This window comes from Melanotaenia boesemani, chromosome 3 (assembly GCF_017639745.1).
Source record: "Melanotaenia boesemani isolate fMelBoe1 chromosome 3, fMelBoe1.pri, whole genome shotgun sequence".
In the NCBI taxonomy this organism is placed as follows: Eukaryota; Metazoa; Chordata; class Actinopteri; order Atheriniformes; family Melanotaeniidae; genus Melanotaenia; species Melanotaenia boesemani.
The window spans coordinates 21305251-21326659 of record NC_055684.1 but is presented as its reverse complement, the minus strand read 5'-3'; the positions used below and the strand labels follow the sequence as shown (position 1 = coordinate 21326659).

At 39.3% G+C, this 21409-nt stretch overlaps 1 protein-coding gene across 1 annotated transcript; it reads right to left on the bottom strand.

Moving 5' to 3' along the window:
• Positions 1-813: 813 nt before the first annotated feature.
• On the bottom strand, positions 814-15113 carry apcdd1l (adenomatosis polyposis coli down-regulated 1-like). Its single transcript, XM_041981395.1, has 4 exons — positions 14654-15113; positions 5897-6089; positions 3369-3888; positions 814-2344 (listed from the first exon to the last, which is right to left on the bottom strand). Exons 1-4 carry the CDS (start codon positions 14706-14708, stop codon positions 1583-1585), a joined length of 1530 nt encoding a protein of 509 aa, XP_041837329.1. The 5' UTR covers positions 14709-15113; the 3' UTR covers positions 814-1582.
• Positions 15114-21409: the final 6296 nt, after the last annotated feature.

Sequence of the window (21409 nt, the reverse complement as noted above, 5' to 3'; positions counted from 1 at the left end):
ATTCGAACCAGCGACCTTATTGCTGTAAGGCACCACAGCCTCACAAGTCACAGCTGTGCTAACCACCACACCACTGTGCAGCCCCAAAGAAAACCTACAATAGCATAAACTGCTATAAACCTGAATGATGACTATGATAAAGCTGTGTAGAAACAGACCAGTCAAACTGTCCACCCAGATGCCTCTTACCTCAGAGTACAATGATAACATGATGAGCATCAGAACAGATATGAAGCAGCAGCAGAAGTTGTCACAATCTAATAATATATGTTTCCGTACATATCATGCAGATTTCTTGGTGTATTTGTGTTATTTGTTTGAGGAGGAAATAAGAACAAGATGTACAACAAGAAAAGCAAGCCATTGCAGGTTTTCCAGATGCTCTGGGAAACCTTTGCTGGAAAAACCTTGTTTTGTGGCCTTCATTAGGATGTTACATTGACCTGTGCCACCTTCCAAAACCTTGGTGTTGTCCAGACATACTTCTTCTGGCAATGACCTTCTATTTATTTGTGTGTGTATAGCATGATAATATGTCCTGTCAAACTATATATATGTTCCAGGAATGGTTTTGGCAAACATGGTGCACAGTTCAAATTTCTTACGTCTCAAGCTGATTGAACATCTGTGAGAAATATTAGACATACATGCACTACCTACTGAGGCTCATCCTTCCAATGGGCTGCAGCTGAAGTATCCACTGCGGGCGTCTTGGTACCAAATACTACTTCACCTCAATGTTTCAGAAGGGTAGCCAACACATTATTACTGTTAAATCATTAGACATGTTTGAAAGATCAGGTAAACTTAAGGTCTTATGAAAAGCAATTTTAATAGATATATAAAATATTAAATGACAAAAGTAACTAAAATATTTGACAAAAAAATCTCTTTTTATAAAAACATACAGTATAAATGGTAGAAATAAATATTCATTAGATTTGTTTACTTTGACTGCTGACAGAAAAGCAATAAAGCACAAATTTTAAAAGAGCTTAAAGATAAAACAACATTTCACACCACAGTGGCATGACAGGAACCACGGCAGCTGTTTACATTTTCTATCTGGCTTCTTGCCTTTCCAGTATATTGATTATAAAATAATATGTAAGAAGTGCATTAGTTATGTTGCCTCTTGTTAAAAAGTCAGCTGAAAGGATCATGGCTTATTATATGGTGTGGAGATAACTTATCCAAATTTCAATTCTATTATAGTATGTTGTATTATCACAAGAGAACAGCTGTTTCTTATATATAATAAAGAAATTAAGCTGTAAAGTAAAAAAGCATTTGTTTCATCGACATCCAAACATAACATTAATGGAATGAAGAAACTTGATGGCACTGATATGCTGTTGGTTTGTGCAGATTAGTTTACGTAGAAAAGGAGCTGGTGAACCCGCAAGTAGCATCTTGAAGCCAGATATAGAACCGTTCAGTTCTCCTGAATGTCTCTTGATTCCTTTCAGCTATCTCGCATGTGGTCATCATTATGTGGAGGAAGAATGAAAGGCAGCTGCCAGTAAATAACAACTATCACTGACTTCAGCTGTGTAACAGGTTAATTTTGTGAACAATGTTTCTAATAAACACCAAGCCAGCTGAGCAGTGCACATCCAAACACCAGGAGGACCAGCTGTGTCAGCTTCTCTGTCCCACTGACTAACTGTATTTGCTTGCTGTTAAAACTTGAATCAGAGGACTGAGGCTCTTCCCCACTGCAAAGCACCATGGCAGCCTGAAAGGAGGTGGGACGCCTTAGTGGTCTGTCAGGAGTGGACCCATCGGTTGGCCGCTCTCCATTGAATAAAAGAGGGTTTTTTTTGTGATCCAACTCCATCTTAAAGAGCTCATACTCCTTATGTGGCAGTTTGATACCCAACACTGTGCACCCATTTGTGGGAGTCAAGTCCTGCTCCATCCCAACCTCCCAGCGTCCTGCTTTGCCACACTTTCCTGGTCTTGTACTGTTCAGCAACTTTACTCTGGGCTTGTCCAAGGCTGTGACTTTCACCTGGGTTACTTTGAAGACAAACTCAGATGCTCCTGAGAGTTTGGCAGAAGGGTTTCCCTCAGCGTAATGGCCCACTGCTCTCAGGATGAAAGTGGGCTGTGAGCAGGTAGAATCAGAGTAGTGTCTGTAGATGCCTTCCCAGGCATGCTGACTAGGATTGAAGGTGAATTCTCGGGTGAGGAAGAGAACAGTGGGACGGGTTTCGCAGCGCTGGCTTACCCAGCGGCCAGATAGAGACAGAGGAACTGTAGGGTTGTGGAGCAACACGGGGGGGCGCTGCTCTGAAGAGCGGTACACCAGAGCGCACACAGGGCAAGGGTGGACATGGTGCTGCAAGATGGAAAGGACAGATGAGAAGTATTAGGGCTGTATGCTTGATCTGATAAACAGTGATAAAAACTTCTGAGCCTGCATATAATTTTCAACCTGTACTCTGGTTAGTTTGACATCAGAAAAATAAAGGGCAGCAGTGTTCACCTTTAACATTAAAAGAAATTAATTCTTATTTTTACTCAGTTAATGACTTCAGCAATTAATTCTGAAAATGACAGCTTGTCCTCTGAACTTATGAACTCTGTTGTTTAGACAGCTTTGATCAAAGAATAAATCGTACAGCATTTCAATTATATACATATCCTCAGTATTGTTTTGGTTTGCTGGAGTTACACACACAGTCAGGAGTAAATCCAAGCTGTGCATGTTAAGGATGGAATAATATAATAATTATGTCCAAGCTCATTTATTTTAAACTGTAGATCTCTAAAGATTTAATATGTAAAGTAGACAGAGAAAAAGTCCCTGAAAAGTGTAGTTTCTTTTTCAACTTGTAGGCTGGATGTTTTTTTACTTTTAAAAATTTGGTTTCAATGGAGTAAAAATATTAAAAAATAGATTATAATGATATGCAAATCATTTAAACCTTTTATTTAAAAAAAGCACCCCAAAGACAACAGGAAAATGAAAAATGTTTAGCTTGAGTTTGAGGCCAGAAACCCCTATATTCACATGAATACAGCGGTTTAATGATTAGAAAATTATTGCATCAGTGTTTGTCTAACCTTTTCTCAGTGTCTCAGATCTTTTGGAAGCAGGGTTGTAAATATTGTGATGATGCACAAAGACTTAGTCTGCTGCTATTTTTTCTGTGATACATAGCAGCTTGTTGCACTCCTATGTAAGAAGGGTCAAAAGTGTGGAAATAAAATTAATAATAACCTTTTAAGTTACTGGTTAAGTGCTATTAAACAAGATACTGAAACCCATGGAGCCACTGAGCAGTGACATGGCCAACAATACGCAACACCAATAAATAATGAAGGCTCTTTTCTGATCATCAGAATCACTCAGGTCTTACCAAGGCGCTCTGCAGTGGCTGCTGGTACCCTGTAGGTCTGTGCTGAGTTCTCTGGGTCCAGTCCGTGTGAATATCACCCAGGAACAGCTCCTGAACCTTTCCTCCATGGCTGCGGTACTGCGTTTCCACTCGTACCAGACCCAGTTCCATCATAGTGAAACCCAGCGCTGCCAGACATCCCCTTCCTGCCCGGGTGTTGTACAGCTCATACAGCTTCCCTGGCACAACTCTTCCCAGGCTCATGCCCACGCAGGCTGGAGGAAGCCTGGAGATCAGTCTCTGCTTTGCTGCAACGGTGTGAACCACAATGCCCACCTTGCTGAGGTGGTGTTCAGCCTCTGTGCCCCCATGGGTGATCCACGAAGCCTGACGCAGACGAATCTTCCCCCTGATCATCAGGGAGTACACTGGATCTTCACAGCCACTATCGGAGTAGTAGTGCTGTAGGGCCTGGAAATGACGGCTGGTGTGGAAGGTGTAGGACCGGGTTAGAAACTCCGGACCTGGGCGAACTTCACATCTAAACAGAAGGAGTGCAATGAACTAATTTGTTATTGCATGATAGATTTAATATGGGTGTACTTAAGGTTTTCTTGATGAGCCCTATTTTTTCTGCCTCTTGTCTGAAATGACACACCCAAAATAAATTAATCATATCTTTACAAGTACAAACTTGGTCTCAAAAGAAAGCTGAGCCAGGTGAGATTACTACAGAGGAGTTAGTATCAAGATATGTGTTACCATGTCAGAGTATTTTCACCTGGAACGAAGTCGAAAATATAAATGGTTCTCTTTTCCTAAAATAAAACCATATGAATTTCAGTGAAAACCAGAGGAAAGCAGAATAATTCATCTACAGTTTAGTAAAGTAATATCTGATGAGGAACTGTGCAAAAGAAGAATTTATAAAAGTGAACCTGAGCAGTTTTACAGATGTTTTAAGTGAGGGGTTACCCAAGCAAATAGCCCAGGAATCCATTGGCTGCTGCTGATGATCAGCACCTCTATAAATCTTCAGTCAAGAGAATCAAGGTATAGTCCCTAAATTCACCTTAGAAATACCACAGAAAGAAGTGAACCCAAAGATAGTAAATCATAGGAAGAGACATCACTATTAAACCCCATTCATCTTCATGGAAACTATACCAAGGCCTTCATTATTCATTTCAAAGAAGGAGAACATATTAGTCAATTTTTTTTATTATTATTATTTTTTTAAATTATTTTTTAGCTGGAATAAAACTTTAGACCACAAAACGGCATAAGTAAGATGATTTATGACTTACTGATTTTTGGTCTTTTATTCTTTGGCTGGTAGCTCGCAGATTTCTTGTGTCATGCATGGATGAGACAGATTCAGCAGTGTGTGTGCTTTCATATGGCACCTTGTTTGTGTGTTTGCTTGAAGTGGAGAAATTAGCAGAGACTCTAAGGTGGACAGTGCTGTTTTTATGGATTTGTTACATGTCCATATAATTGCTTAGGGTTTGAATTGTATTTAATTTAGATGCCAGTGTTTGTTTGCCTAGTTTTTCCCTGTGATTTTGGTATGCTACATTTTGGGACTGATGCTTCCTAGTGCATGCGATCTTCTGTACTGGACATATCTCATGCTGCCCTCCGTATGGGGGATCGCACCAAGAAGAGGTTAAATGTTGTGAAGCATGTCATGCTAAAAGTAACAAAGAGATATCAATCATGAAGCATAATCACATGGTTTTCCCCTTTTTGACTCTTCTTCTGGATCTTGTGGTTGTGTCTTTTTTTAAAACCAAATCTGTTCCTTATAATCTTTTTGTAGTTGTTGTATATAAATATGTTACTTTTATCTCAGTGAATATTTGACATCTCTATAATCTTGCTTTAAATAATTCTGTGTCTCTACTGTATTTTACCTGGAAAATTGGAAATAGGTGCAGTAATTTAATGAAACACGTGAAAGCATAAATCGTTAGCGTTTCTTTGAACGCAACAAAAGAAACTGAAACAAATTTTCTTAAGTATCAGGCCGCTACCAAAATGCTGAAAGATACCATTTAAAATCTTTGCTGAGTTATGTGTAGACACACAACTCTTTTTGTCACTTGAGATGTGAATTAGTTTTTTTTTTTTTTTTTTTTTTCCGCTTTATTGATTCAGAGATCAGTGTTACAGATTGCCTTTCAACTTATTTTCTGCAAAGTACACATCATCCCAGCTCAGCAGCTATCACCTTGAGGCACGGTGTGTCACTATACTTGGCTGATTATAGCAAATGTCCAAACATTAGATTAACAGCTCTTGAAATATCAAGATAATTTTTTATTTCAAACGCTACAAGAACATGATAATGAGAAACTGTCTGAATGGTACAAGACAAGGTATTCTCATGGAAGAGCACAGAAGCTTCAAATATTATGCTTGTCTTTGTTGTTGTAGTAGAGAATGTATCTCTTCCTAAACTAATGGCATTATGTGTTTTTTTTAATTGAAGACTGCAGTTTAACATGAAGCTGTGATGCCACTGTTGCTGCTACATGAACATGTACCTTGTTGACACCCAGGTGCCATCCAGCATTGGTGGGATGTCTGTGGTGATTTTCACTCTGTCCTGTAGGTGGTGATACTGACAGTGGGGCTCCCACTGCAGGCTCCCGCTGAGATTGGAGGAGAAAGAGAAGGGATCTGTGGGCACTTCCCATAGTTTACTCGCAGCACTCCCAGCACTGACCACAAATATTGCTGCAAGGGAAAAGACAGTCAGAAAACAGTGGGTAAATGACAACAGTTGTCAAACACAGAGAGTTATAGGCTGATTTTAAACAAATGCAGCTCATTCTTATCCTCCTTAATCAGACAAGAAAGTTAAATATTCACATTTTCATCCAGTTACAGCTGCTTAAATTCTGGATGAGTGTCATCTGGTTCAGGGCTTTCATTGAGTTACATTTTCCATGTAAATTCGAGGCTATAGGAACCATAAATAGCTTCGAATCAGGATGTTGGCCTCAGTGCACTGGGTTTTGGCCTGTCACTCGAATCACCATGCAGCTGCAACTCACAGCCCTCATGTTTGGGTTTGCTCAAAGACAGGAGGTGTGTGTGAGGAGGTGACTGTGCATGAATGCATTTCCAGCACTGATATAACACCAACAGCCGGTCACTTACAACAGCTGGCCAGCTGAGCCAAACACATCTGCTGATAATATGATTTAACATAAAAAAAACACTCATGATGATTAATGTTCTTGCTAGTCTTTCTCCAAACACTGACAGTTAATCCAACTGAAAGCCTTTTCTTTTCTTTTCCCTTTTTTTTTCTTTTAGACTGTAAAAGTTATTGATCAGGCATTTGCACAATTAATTGGAATTTATTTTCTGAGGAAATTTGTGAGCTGTTGACACATTGCGGTTTGGCTCTCCTGTCTGGTGTCAGCTAGGAAGAAGGCAAAGCCTTTTCCTGATTGTACCCTCATGGCTGCAACATGAGGAAACCCACTGGGTCTGTGTGCACATTTCTGTACAGCTTGAATTTCATCCCTGAAGATAAATGTAAAAATGCAAAAAAGTTGAGTTGCACTGACATCCCTTTTTTTCTCTTGTTTTTCTTTTGCAGTGTTTCACTTGATTTTATACAGACTTTAACTGTCATTTTATATGCTTGATATCATCACATTTGGACATAAAGATCCCAGTTGTATGCTAAACCCTTAGATAAAAATGGCATCAGCTGTCTTGACAAAATTCCCTCCTGTACATTAGCATTAGGTCAGTCTATCTAATTTGTTTTCCTCTATTTTTTTAACCTTCTCCCTTCATTTCCCCTTTCCCTTATATTTTATTGTTTTATGGTGTTTGTTTTTTGTTTTTCTCATTTCACATATCTCTCATTTAAAATTCAGTGTGCATTAGAGCATCACCTGTCCAACCACTGGTTGAGCTGGGAGGTCATCCCCCGGTTTGACTGAGCAGATGAAGCTTAAATAAAGTAGGAAATTCTGAGTGGAAAGTGTGTGCTGTTGATTTTTCTGCAAAAGGCTCCAAGATGGAGGCTGACTGATCAGCATTTATTAACCTTGTTAATGTCAAATGGAGGATATTTTTTGTTCCTTCCCCTCTTGGAATTCTCCCCACATGCTGACCACAACCGCAGACATGTGTGGAGCTCACTCGGTTCCCAGCGCTTTTCCACCTGATCGGCACACACCCACACACACACACAGACTGGGTTGTTTGAACTGAACAGTCACAGACCACAGAGTCAGATTTTAGCTTAAAGTACATTTCTCTTCCTTCCAGAACTCTGTCAATTCGTCAACAAGATTAATACTTCTTTTTGTCGTCATGGGCATCGAAACATGTTTGCAATTTCCCTCATTTGGTGATGTGTTTGTTTATGCTGCATGTCGCAGCAACAGGCAAGGGAGCCCAGTCAGCTGGAGCCAGATGCACTCTCTCTGGAGAGCTCAAATCAGAAATGCTAATCAGGATTAATTCATCTTAATGCTCTATATAAGTCATCCAGTCAGTCTGTTTTGTGTTACCCAACCTTTGTAGCTGCATGCATCATGTTCTCTAATGGACACACACACACACACACACACACACACACACAGCACGATGAATGGACACAGAGAGAAGAGTCAAAGTGTGTGATGTGGAGGCATTTATGTTGCTGTATTTGAGTTTCTGTTTTTGCCAAAGCATTTCTGTACAGTGTTTCTTGAGGTCACTTGTCATCCAGTTCCTTTCCCTTTCTTGGATCTCTTGCCAGATGGCCATATGGTTGCATTTACTAAGAGAGTGCTGATAAAAGCATAGCTTAGTAATAAAAAAAAATGCTCATCATGAGGTTTTAAGTATTCTTCTACATAAGAGCCTATTCCAACCACAACTGAGGTGATGGTGTAATACGTACAGTATGATAATATCCATCCCCCATCTCCATTTGGAGGCGACAGGGGACTGTTTCGTTTAATTCACTTCCTACACAGGCAGTCAGATATCATTAGCTTTACCCCTCAGTGGTTACCACTGATTTATTTTTCCACCATGGGCCTTAAAACTTCCCACTCATGCAGCGTGCACCTCCCTGTCAGAGGATACTGCATTATACATCTTTCAAAAAACAGATCTAACATTTTCCAACTAGTGAAAGTCACTGTAAGAATTAGATTTAATAATTGTATTCAGGTTTTATGATGAATTGGAATCATTTTTAGAATTTAGGTGTGTCATGTAAAAGGTTATAGGATGCTTTGTGTTGTGATGGATTTGTCAAGCATGTTTGCACTTTATGCAACAATTAATTTGTCGTCAGACTTACTGCAACCTTTTAGTGTCATGAAACTTCATAACTAACAAACTACACATAACTGCAAACATCAACTTAAAGAAAACTTTCCATCATCAGCACTCCTCCCATAGCAAGCAGAAGAAAACTACAAAGAACTAGAAACATGGACCTTATTACATCAGGAGATCGCATAATTTAAAATGTCAGGATACTCTCATTTAAACCACAAAAATACCCAGACCAGTAGTTAACAAAATATAGATTTATTAAACAACTTTTACTTTCATGAGGCAGGTAAATGTTTTATTTGGAAAATCTTTAGTGAGAAGAGTGAATGAATGTGAATAAATATACAACTCTGTGACCAATGTGTTAATATTTGAAATTTGATTAAATATTTAAAAATCTGTATAAATTTATATAAATATCTATATAAATATATATATATATATATATATATATATATATATATATATATATATATATATATTTTTTTTTTTTACTTAATTGAACTTTTTTCATATGTAAAATTAATAATAAGTTACACTTGTTGATTTCACACAGAATATTTTTAAAGTATGATTGAGGCCATTTCTGTGTGTAGACTAATTACTGGTTTAACTATTTTTTTTTAACACAAAATCTGATGGCAAAGTTTCTAAAAGAATTTAATCTGTTTTCTTGTTTAACACAACAATGAAGGGATGAAACACATCAATTCATTTGACTAACTGAAGGATAATTTGATGTTGAAGGCAATGACAGCAGCAGGGAAACATCTACAACCTGCAAGACAGTGATCGGAGTTGCTGATTCTTGCCTTAAATCGAACCATCTGCCTTCCTCACTGATGCTGATTTGCTCATTAGGACCAGGGTAACTGATTAACAGTGAGGACAGACTCACTGGGTGGACTGGCAGCATCGCTTTATCTTTTTTCCTCTGATGCAGTCGATGTCAGACCAGCTGAACATCAACACAGTGCCAGTGAGGACAACAATCCTTTCCAAACAACCTCCTGCAGTTAGACAATTCTTCCACCAGGGGTCAATGTATCAGTCTGTGAGCTGTGTGTGGTCTGGATGGCCAGTCTGCCATCACCACCAACACTGCAGCTGCCACTGGCCTACGCTTCATCTGACTGATGGCTGGCCAAAGTAATTTACCTGTCTTCTATATTCACTGAGTTTCCACTCACACACACACTTCACACATTGATTTACTGTATACTGTAAAAAGTTAAACCATTTATAAAAGACCTCAGGGCTGCCCTCTGTTTGTTTGTTTGCATATGTGATTACGGTCTGGCGGCCTGAGCTCTCCTCTCTCACGTGTCACTTACTGAGCCGCAGCCAAAATACAGCTTTATGTGCGTCTGTATTTGGAACTGTCTTGTGAAAACAGAATCCAGGCACTTTTGATTAAGGGCTCATGAGGAATCAAGAACTTGACAAAGAGCTCAACCTCATGTCTTGTCCATTACAAAGAGATGCCTTTATGTGCCTCACAGCTGCTTGTGTTACAATTATCTAAATAAAGAATGACTAAAACTGAAGATGCAAGCAGTTTGTCAACAAGAAAAAGATAAGCTGAAATGGTTGCAAAGCAGGATTATTCCCTCCATTTTCCAGTATTTTAACAACTTGTCCCCTCTTTTTTTACACCTCATGTTTATATCTTCAAGTGGTGACCTCAGTATCCCACGAAGTCTCTTTCTTATCGTTTTTTGTCTTAGTACAGCAGCACAAAACCCTCTAAACTGTCCCTGGAGAGCCTGTACCCTCCTGGCCCTCCTCCTGATTACTGCTCCCCTCCCCTGATGAAAAAGCCATGATGTTTACGCCTCATTTCTCCTGGATGGATGTCAGATTCCTACCTTCTTTTTTCAGTGTTTGTTTCTTTTTTCCCTCTGCATTTCGGTGTCTATGAGTGGTTGATGAGGTGAGTGAATTTAGGTAGGAGGATAAGGGGTGTTTTTAGGGAGGGGGTGAGGTGTTTTCATGCACTGAAATGACAAGGTTAGTGAGGTGCATGTGTGTGTATTTCTCAGCAGTATTAAGTACTACAGTAGTCCAGAGATCCCCCTTGCTCCACATGTTTAGTTGAGCGCTGCTCATTATTCGCAGTTCACAGATGCTTTTTTAGCCGCTGAGCTGTCCTCCAGACTGGATGTGTGCTATGAGTCAATAACTTCAAAGCTTTTAGGCTTGTGACACCTGACAGCTAAGGATTGTCTGCTACATCATCCGTGGATGCAGATATCTATGAACTGTTCTTCCTCTTAAAGTTTAACTTTTTTCCTGATAGTATCAACTTACATATACCGTTGCAAATGGCCAATCAATTGTAGGACATATTAAGTCTTGTTTTTCTTCTCAGTGAGGGTAACTGTACACCAACACATGTTCTCTAGATCACATTCTGACCAAACAATATCTACAAATAATTAATTTTCTCATCTCTTGTTCTGTTTGACAGTAAGGCTGAATTCATTTTCAGTACTTGTTGATAACTTCAGGTTATATAGCAGCAGATAGACTGTTACATTACTGGATATATTGAGGCTAACCAGGTAAATCCAGAAAGAAAAACTATTAAAGTTATTACTACTACCTTGTTAGGAAACACTAAACATAAGTAAAAGTGCTAGTCATTGAAAGCAGTTGTCTAATTGTAAATTGTGAAATAGGCATAACTTTGATTTAGACACAATTATATATATTTTTGGAAATGCTAAGCACAACTTTTATTGTATGCCTCAGGAATATTTATGTTTTTTGTAAATAAATCTTGACAAGAAAAACATTTCTTCACATGTTATATTATATCTAGTGCTTTGTGGATTGGTCTCCTGAATGACACTCATGTACAATTACACTCTAAACACAACAAATACAATGTTTGTCACTTTGACAAAAATTTCACAAGGTGCTCTAAGACCAAACTCCACCTAAGCAAACTCTCCTTCACATACAGTAAATAAAATAAAAAGAGAAAGCCATGTCCTGGAAAACTAATCAGTACACTGCATCTTGTAAGAGCGCAATATCCACAAGTCAAACTGCGATGCATTTTTCTTTTAAAAGGCAGTTTTAAACTATAACAATATGAAGCAAGAGAAGCAGTTCTTTACTGTTAAGACTGAGCCGGTACTCAGAGTGCAAAGTTAATGTTAAGTTAATGTCTCTGTAAGCTACAAATGCACAAACCCAAGAAGCGCAGTCTTTGATATTGTGCAAGATGTTTTCCACATATCTGAGATATGCAAGTTGGCGCATTAGCCATGACATAAAGACAGCAGAAGCATTTGATAGAAATTCTCTGGTGACATGAAGAAGTTTCTTATTTACCAGCAACAAAAGCTGCACTTGTGATGATGGTAGAATAAGTTGTGTAATCGTTATCTCTTAGATGTGGGTTCAAGACCAGCATGAGATTTTTTTTTTATTTAATTTGCTCTTATGTGCCTTATAATCAAAAGAACAACTTATCTGAGGTTAGAAAAACATCATGGACTGGTTGTGTGTCAATGTGTGACACAAGGCAAATGAGGGGGTTTTAGTTTAGAAGCACTTAAGCATCCATGGTTTGTAGCAACATAAAATGGTAATGTTTTGTACAGTAAACTGGACACTTCAAATGTTTTTACATACTGACAATGACACTGAAAAACCTTATTATATAAACACACCAGATGTTTTAGATGTGCTTTGGTGGTTAAAAACTATTTTTGTTTATTACAAGTGGGGACAAAATTCTGATAATGTGCCTGCAGTTTCAATACCTGGACCTTAATTGGATTTGGTTTTTCTCCAACAGACAACAAAATTTAGAGATTTCATTAATAAACATGGTGCAGATGGATGACACCCACTGTTCTTTTCTCTATGTACAAACTACAGTGCTTTGTCTTACATAAAATTCCTCCCAGTGACAGTCTGGCACGCTAACAGTAATGATGAACACGTGAAGTAAAACTGATAATTACTGAATTATAAATGCAATCTTTATACTACAAGTCAGGTAAATGTTCAGTGATGTCGTGGAACTGAGGGGGGGGGAGCACTGTGCAAGGTAAATTTTACTCAGCAAAGTCTTTCTTGGAGCAGTAGCCTCCCTCCCCTCCACCCTTGTCACCAGTCAGGCAAAGGTCAGGATGATTTAAAGAACATGAGGTCTGTTGTGTTATTCTAACCCTGGGCCCCCCACTCCCCTTCCTTATTTCTACTTTATACCCAGCATCTGATTGTGGCCTTCCAGACCAACAGTATCACTAAGTCCCTAGGGCAGCACAAGGACAACTACTGTTGTCTTTTCATCACAGTGTAAGCTGTTTAATCCAGCGGCCTCGTTTATTTAGACAAGAGATCTGCAGGGTTTGCCCAGTGGATGGTCCTGCCAGTTCCACTGCGGTTAGCAAGCTCTGGCTCCGGCTTACAAAGACACAACACACAGACTTTGTCCTGCTTAAATAAAAGGGGCTGCCTCCTCAAGCCAACACATCCACTCACTTCACCATTTTCTCAACTATTTCTGCTGTAATACCAGTGCAACACACTGGAGTTTCAGAGAGGATCTTTACTTTTAAATGCACCTGACATCTATTGTTGTGTCTCCTCTCAGTGGACAGATCAGGCAGGCGAGATACAGATAGTAGATGAGGAAAGTTGATGGTCCACTGATGTTTTGGAGCTAAAATTGTATCAGATTCACCTTAATTTAAGAGCTAGATTTAAAGATGGCTCTGGAGATTTGGTTTTTACTCTAAATTGGAACAAGACGAGACTCCATCCAAGTTTGACTCCAGAGAAGATGATCATGGGTTGGGTCACACGATAGGCCCACCCAGTTTAGATCTACATTAAAGAAATTCCTTTTTTTAAGCCTCAAAATATTACATATAGAATTTGACCTATTTAATGTGGTCTTTTTAAAAACCCTGATTAAAAAGGGAAGAACTCCAATAAGAGGAAACATTTTAGAAAAGCATACCTCAACATGGAAACATTTTTTATTCTGTATAATGGAGGCAGCTTTTTCTGCATAGAAATAAACATACACCTGTCAAAATAAATTTTGTCCCAATATTTCCACTGAAATATCAGTGACCCATTAAATTAATTTAATTTCTGCCCTGTTTGAACTGTCTGCTAGCAACTCATCCTCACCTGTCTCCTTAACTAAACTTGAGTGGTGAAGAAGTGGAGCGGCACCCAGCTGTACGATGATGATTGGACAGATGCCTCCTCCTGTCTGTCTGCTGCCACCCATCCCCCTAACCTTCCCTGATGGTCTGTGCTTCCACGATCGAGGCCATGGTGGCTGGACGATCAGTGCTGTGCAGCAGCTCGAGGCTGTCTCGGTAATGGCTGTCTCCTGTTATTCTAACCATTACCATAATGGCAACATTAGTTCCAGGGCCATGCTTTCCTGCTACCAGGGAACTATTGTTTAAAGCCACCAGCCAGAGCCCTTTTTGTAAGGCTCCTCCTGTGCCAATGAATCTGACTGAACTTTGAAGACACACACAGGCGGAATGGGGGAACACAGACTCCTATTCATGAGTCTAATGTCAGAATTGATGTGTTTTTATTTATCAATGTATGAGCCACATGTTAAACATTGTGAGTTGTTTGAATTGTGACAAATTACATAATGATTTCCTTGTAATTATAATTTTGTCTGCTACAATCTTTTCCTTTTTGTCACTCGCTCCTGCCATGTGTTCTCTAAGCTACAAAAATCCCCAAGTGTTCAGCTGATTTCTCACATGAGAGAGTGGTTATCTCTTTGTTTTCATAGCAGTAAATCTTTGCTTCAAGGAAATCTGCTACAGTCTTTTAGGATCAGACTCTGAAAGCTAGATACACACTTCTGTAACTTATTCTGTGGAGCATAGGGAATTACTTCAGATGTAAGATTAATATTTGGCTGATATGTTTGGGATTCTTCAGCACTTTAAGCAAAATTTGCACCAGTTCACTGGGCAGAAGTCAGTGTCTGAACTCACCTTGCCAGAGCAAGCATAATCCTCTCAACAGGTGACTGAAACATCCGTTTGACATGTCTCCTGCTTCCAGACGCTTAATTCACAGAAAATGCTCAGAAACCAAAGTTTGATCTGTGGGAAATCCAAATCACAGAGGCTCCTGTCAACAAGAGATGATCATCTAGGGCAGCAGCATGACAAGGGCTCATAAATCCCTCAGAAGAAAGTCTCCACTTCGGCCAGCTGTTACTTTGTCCTCTCCTCTACCTTCACCTCTTAGTTTCCATAGTTTCTTCAGCTGAGACCACTGTGTCATGCAACTTCTCCACTCTGCTTTCCCCAAGCTTACGAGACGAAGAGTGAATGCTCTTTCTTCCTTTCGTTGCCTCACTACTATGCAGCACCGTAGCTGTGACTCCACTCGATGCATGCACTGCGAGGGTGTGTGTGTGCATGTGAGCAGGAGGATTTTTGTGTGTGCGCTCCTGTCTGGCTCTTATAGTTTTGAGCTGAGAGGAGGGAGTAGAAGGAGAGATGGAGGGAGGGCAGAGATAGAGAAAGTTTCAGTGTATATGTGGGTGTGGGGGGAGGAGGTGGAGGAGAAGAAGTGAGTTTCAAACTTCTGCAAATGAAGGTTCTGAAGAGCTTTTAGAGCAAGGTGCAAAATAGTAGCAGCGAGAAGGTGTTAACACTGCTGCCAAAATGCAGCAACACATTAGTAAAACATCCATTTTGTGTAATGATATGTTATCAAGTCGTTAATGTTTTCGTTATTTATTCAGATTCCAGACCTTTGAGATATTTGTCTCAGTTTCTTGCCTCCACCCAGCAACAAGGAGGAGGATGGAATTTTTTTGTTGCACTTTCTTATGTGTGTTGAAGAAAATTAAGCCAATAAATTAGTTAAGAGCTGCAGGGCCCCTCAGATACTTCCATGGCTTGAAGGCTGGTTTGTTTGCTGTCTTGCTGGGGGAACTAAAAAGCAGTTTGCTCTCGGTACGTTCAGTGTACTGACTCGTCTGGGTTGTGGTGGCTTTGTGAAAGAGCTGGTGGTGTGCAGAGGAATGCGCCTTCAGAGTTATGTTGTGTGCGCTGGCTGGGAAGCAGTTTGTACATTCAGGGAACACCTGGATTTGTACTGTAAAGACTCCTGTCTGTATGTTTGAAATGTTTAGTTTTTACAGCTACAGAGGATGTCACTTTTCATTTTTTTAACATAACTTGCCTAATACTGCTCTTTATGTCTTTAACTTTTAGTTTTATTTGTTATATGATGACTGTAAGTTTGAAAAAACAACTTAAAAATCAAGGAATTAATGTGTGAAATAGCTTTAATCTGTTGGTACCAGATGGGACGTGACAAATAAATATGCATTTTACTCAGTCTACCTACACATGCTATACACCATTGGAAAGCTAAGACTGAATGATGTATACCATAATTATATAATCATAACTATAGATTCAGCAAACACTTATTTCAGACCAGTCATCAATGCAATTGTACTCAAATAGCCGATGGTATTGCAACAAAAATAGTCCTGTTACATCAGTAAGGGTCCAGTAAAAAGAGTCTAGTAAAAAAACTGCTCCACAAAATGTCTGTTTTTCATAAAAATTAGTTTAAAGTTAAAAAAAAAGGATTTTAAGGTGTTAAAATGTCACAAATTAAAGTTAATTAGCTTCCCCCCATTTGTTTAAATGTATGTCTTTATCTCCATTATTTCAATTTTATATCATCCCTTGTGTTTTTATTTTGGGCCTTCCTGCTTCATCTTGCAAGGGGACAGTCATTCAAAGTGTTTTCTTGGGTCAGCTGTTTGCCTTTGCTGGTTTATCAATGTGGGAAAGTTTTTCATCAGATTTTTAGTGACCTGGAGGTCAGTGAGGATCTGAAGAGCTTAGTCAGTCTACCTGGAAATAATTAAGGACCTCCGCACTATGACTATTACTATGCTCAGTCACACTATTGCTGCTTTCAGACAGGCATTGTTCTGGTTCTGTTCTGGAGTCTCAAAAACCTGTAGTAGGAAGACGTTACTCTGTGGAAGTCATTGCGGAAGCAAAAAGATGTATTGTGTTGATTAAATGCGAAAGTTGATCTTGTATATTTGTCCTGTCTTTACTTGTGGAAGACCCAGGAAATAGAGGTGATGCTCAACTGTTTCCTTCGCTTGTGGTCGGGGTGACTGAATTTTGCACCTCTTTTATCTGGTTTGCTGATTGATAACCCATCATGCATCCAGCATTTCGAAAGATGGAGATGTAACACCACATCCAGTTCCACTTTTATCCAAGTCTTTACTTTTTACTGTTGCGGTATTCCTTCTTCACTTTTCTAAGCTTATGAATTATTTGGTTGGATGTTTGGATGAACCCAGGCTTTGCACACTGACTATGGTTCGCACATGTAAGCACGTATAACAATTTTAGAATAAAAAAAGTAATCAGTCTTGTACTTAAATCATAACTATCTGCATCTTCAGATACAAGGTGAGTGGAAAAATCAGATTTTTTTAATGTGTAAATCTAAACTAAACAAAACATATAATCAGGAAATGTCTGCAGCACCACCCACACAGACACACACACAATTTGTAAACCTGCATCATACATCTTTAGAAAGGCTAATGCACACACACAGACGCTCCAGTCACACCAATTCTGAGGCTCAGCGTATACATGTGGTCTGATGAAACTGTTGACACTGTTGACCGCTGCGGAGGTAAAGAAGGATTTTAAAGCTCCTGCCAAGCAAGAGTTGGCAGCACATCTACGACGGGCGGGCTGACCTAAGCCCTGGCATACAGTCTGGGGCTGCACACCATTCCCAACACCATTACACACACACAGCTAATGGCCAGTGCAATTGGACTGAGTAATTTTACCACCAGTACAGTGTTTTATATGGCATATTTGGAATGCACCAGCTTGCTTATATTAATATTTTTGTGCCAATTGTCAGTTTGCCTAAACATTTTCTTTCTGAGTGGGTTTCTTCAAAGCACTATAACAGTTTCTCACAGCCTTTACACCACAGTCTCATGGTCACTAAAGGCTATATCAACAAGTATCGAGAATAATTCTGTGTTTTTACTATCATCTTTCCACCATTACTGTCTGTATCTTTAAAAATAATATTGCAGTACCCCAGCTAATTGCAATATCTCAAAAAGGAGAAACATGAGCAGCAAGACAAAGTGAAAATTAGCTTCTAAAGAAAATTTAAGCAACTAAACTTTTAAAGCGTTTTCAGATTGCTGTAACTGTAGCACATAAAGTTTAAGGTGGTGAACACATTTAATAGCAAATCATTTTAGCTGAGCTTCCTTTATTCATTTAAAATTGCTTCATGAAATAAAATGATCACAAAATGTTCATATTACAAAAACAGAGTAAGCAGAAAACAAAAATCTTTTTAGGACATCTAACTGTATTAAAAAACACAGGCAATAGTTGTGTAACCAACACTTTCTGCATGTATTTAGAAGTGGGCAACAGCGATAAAACTGCCAGTTTAAACATTTGGCATGCAGTTGTCATGTTGCTAAGATTCATGATGTGAGAGCTCAATTTAGCTGGTTGGCATGGCAACACAATCATCACTAAGAAAAAGCCACTGAGGAAGCAAGAGGTGAAAAGATTTTAGGAAAGTTTGTGGTTTAGGAGCTGTTGGTCTGGAAACTTTGGCTGGCATGTCAGATTGTTTACAACCCGTCCTCCTGCGTGTCTTTTGCCATCAGACAACAAAAGCTGCAGCTTTCCCTCCTTGAACGTTAAAAATAAGAAACAATAGCTCTTCTTGTTTGGTTCAGTTTTCTTTTAACACTCTCATCATCGCTGCCATTTGTCACAGCTATTATTTCGGGGGGAGCCTAATCTGATTGTTAATCAGTGCCGCTGGCTAAGTGCTAACTTGCTGTGACAGACCCCACCGAGAGCAAAGAGAAGGCAGGACAGACGCCGCTGATCTCTGATCCCAGATCTGACAGCTGGCTGCCTCAGGAGGAAACTGCCTGGGGTATCTGCAGCTTTGATCCACTCAGAGTCTTCTCAGGAATGCACAAACACCCAACACACACTCACATGCACGCAATGCACACTGATGTTTATGGAAACATTTTCACAATTTTTCAATCTCACCTTCACTCCTTGTTTTCACTTTGCAGTGTTTAATACACAAACCCGTGTTTCCTCACACAAGCGCACACAAACTACTGGGCTTGGTCTGTTGGCACATGGCAGCAGGAACTGGCATGGGCTGCTGAAGAATACACAACCAGTGCAATTTTATAATCAAATAATTTCTCAATCTTGTAACTTATACCCCTCCACTGAGCGTGAGCTATAAACTGCGGTGGGCTATGTGTGTGGTGTCTGTTTGCTTGGGCATGTATCCCGCACCTCAATGCGCACACATGCAGTCTATTTGAGTAATCACACCTATGTTCACATGGACTACATATTCACACATAACTTTGGGGTGCATTTATTCATGCCTATGCAAAGCATCAGCACCCTCAGAGGGAATTCAAGTTGATATGCATTAGGCAAAATGCCCCTCTCATTTCTTCTTCTGCTCTTTCTTGTCTTTAACTCTTTAACTTGATTTTAACTCTTCTTTAGTTCAGGAAAAGTATGAACAGAGAGAACAACAAAGGGAGAACACAGTTCATAAATCATGGGGCAATCATTTAATCAGTTACTTTTGGATTGTTTGTTAAACTTTGATTCTGTTTACATTTACAAAAGCACCTTTCATGGCAAATTTAAACAAGTCTTTATGGCCCATAAACATGGCCAGACATCCTTGGTCTGTAGAACTAATTTATATGTAATCCTGTAATCCTTTATACACACCAGAAGAATATCTATCTATCTATCTATCTATCTATCTATCTATCTATCTATCTATCTGTCTATCTATCTGTCTGTCTGTCTGTCTGTCTGTCTGTCTGTCTGTCTGTCTGTCTGTCTGTCTGTCTGTCTGTCTGTCTGTCTGTCCGTCTGTCCGTCTGTCCGTCTGTCCGTCTGTCCGTCCGTCCGTCCGTCCGTCCGTCCGTATTTTAATTTTAATTATGTGACCATTTGCTGTTATATTAATGAACAGGTACAGAATGTTGATTGCCACATGATTAGCATGGTTATTAAAATAATAAACAATTTTGTTAAAACAGTTTCATTAGCCAAATTACTTAATCTTTTTTTTATGTTATAATGCCTAGGCCAAATGAAGGGATAAAAACATAAGAAAAAAAAAAAAAAATGTTGCCATATACTATTTATAATAGTTGCAGCCTCTTCTCTCTGGTGATTGCTATACTCAATTATATTTTAACTTCTAAAAGCACATAGGTTTGAAACAGAATATAAAGATAAAGCGGTATAATTGCAACCTTATCGAAAGAAGTTGCTATCTCCCTGTTTGTTGTAATCTGAGCTGTTCTGTTCTTTGGTATGTTTCAGCAGATGATCCAACTTCATGTCTTTGTGGATGAGTCTATGCTGTGCAGTTCAAACTGGTTGAGTTTCCAGATTTTCCTCCACTGTGTAAACCAAGGTCTTTGGTTGCAAAGCTTCTCACAAAGAGATGGATAAGACCGGAGCCAACATTGCTTTGATTTTCCCCAAAAAAAATAGATCTATGATGCCGCTTCAAAGACTTGTTTTGTGAGGTCCTAGATGGGACCCTTAAACAAAGGCAATATTTTTAACCCCTCTCATCAAGCATGTTTTATGTTTACACTGCATACAAGTAAGGTTAATATGCATAGACGTGACAAAATGAGATGCTTCTTTTTGTAAGCATGTCTGCAAGAAGCTATGAGGAACATTCATGTAAGCATGAGCAGTAACTAACTTTGTTATTGCTGAATCTGTTTATGATTTTGTTAGAAATTAACTTTGGAGGGTACAAATTTGGAAAACATTTATGCTGTTGCATGGATTCTTTTTGGATAAACTGGTTAAACATGGACCCTGTGATGCATCTTTTACTTCTGCTGGATTATGCTTTAAGGTATCTTTGTGTTTGGAGATAAAAGGCTTCCTTCATGACTCATAGCCAGACACATGTTAAGCCCACTGCAGATAGGAGCATGCTCATTAATCATCACACATTCATATCCTTCTCTCTTATCTGTACTAGGTGGATAACCCCAAACATGCAGCCAGAGAAAGACAGACGCCCTCATCTCTTGCATGTTATTCTTTACCTTTGTCTGTGTACCTTAACTGTGCACCGGCAGCAGGGTTTGTTCAAGCTTTCACCCAGAGCTAAACAGTGCACATCACACTCAGGAACTTGGGTCTGTTGACAGTGCTGGGTGGTGTAACCAGGTGAGGCCGGAGATACTGTGCTGTTTTGATGTTTTATAAACGTACTGATGAGTAGATAGGCCCATGTTTGCTTTTGATGTTGTAATCCTGCCCTGCTGCAGATGTCTAAACACGTTACAGTGTAATCAAAAGGAGGAATGTCATAATGTCTGCTATCGCTGCCTCAACCTAGGGAGCACTAAAACATTCTCACGAAACAGAAAGATGCGTTCACCTTGCTTCCAGTTTGCGAGACAGCACTACTGTCACGGTGCGAGCAGGATTAAGTCCCAAAATGCAGAGTGGTGAGGCAGACAGACGTTGGATGTAAAAGGTCTAATGAAAACAACTTAAGGTGCTGCACTGGCAGGATAACTAAAAAAAAAAAACAGTTCTGGAAAACCAAAATTAGGAAGTAATCTTATACAAACACAGAGATGACATGTGGAAATGACAACA

What these genes read in the sequence shown, in the direction of transcription:
- apcdd1l (XM_041981395.1), bottom strand. Translation starts at nt 14,708, where the DNA reads ATGTCAAACGGATGTTTCAGTCACCTGTTGAGAGGATTATGCTTGCTC. An exon ending in ATTATGCTTGCTCTGGCAAG is followed by an intron (nt 6,090 to 14,653) that starts GTGAGTTCAGAC and finishes TTTCCCTTGCAG; the next exon opens with CAATATTTGTGGTCAGTGCT. An exon ending in GGCACCTGGGTGTCAACAAG is followed by an intron (nt 3,889 to 5,896) that starts GTACATGTTCAT and finishes CCTTCTGTTTAG; the next exon opens with ATGTGAAGTTCGCCCAGGTC.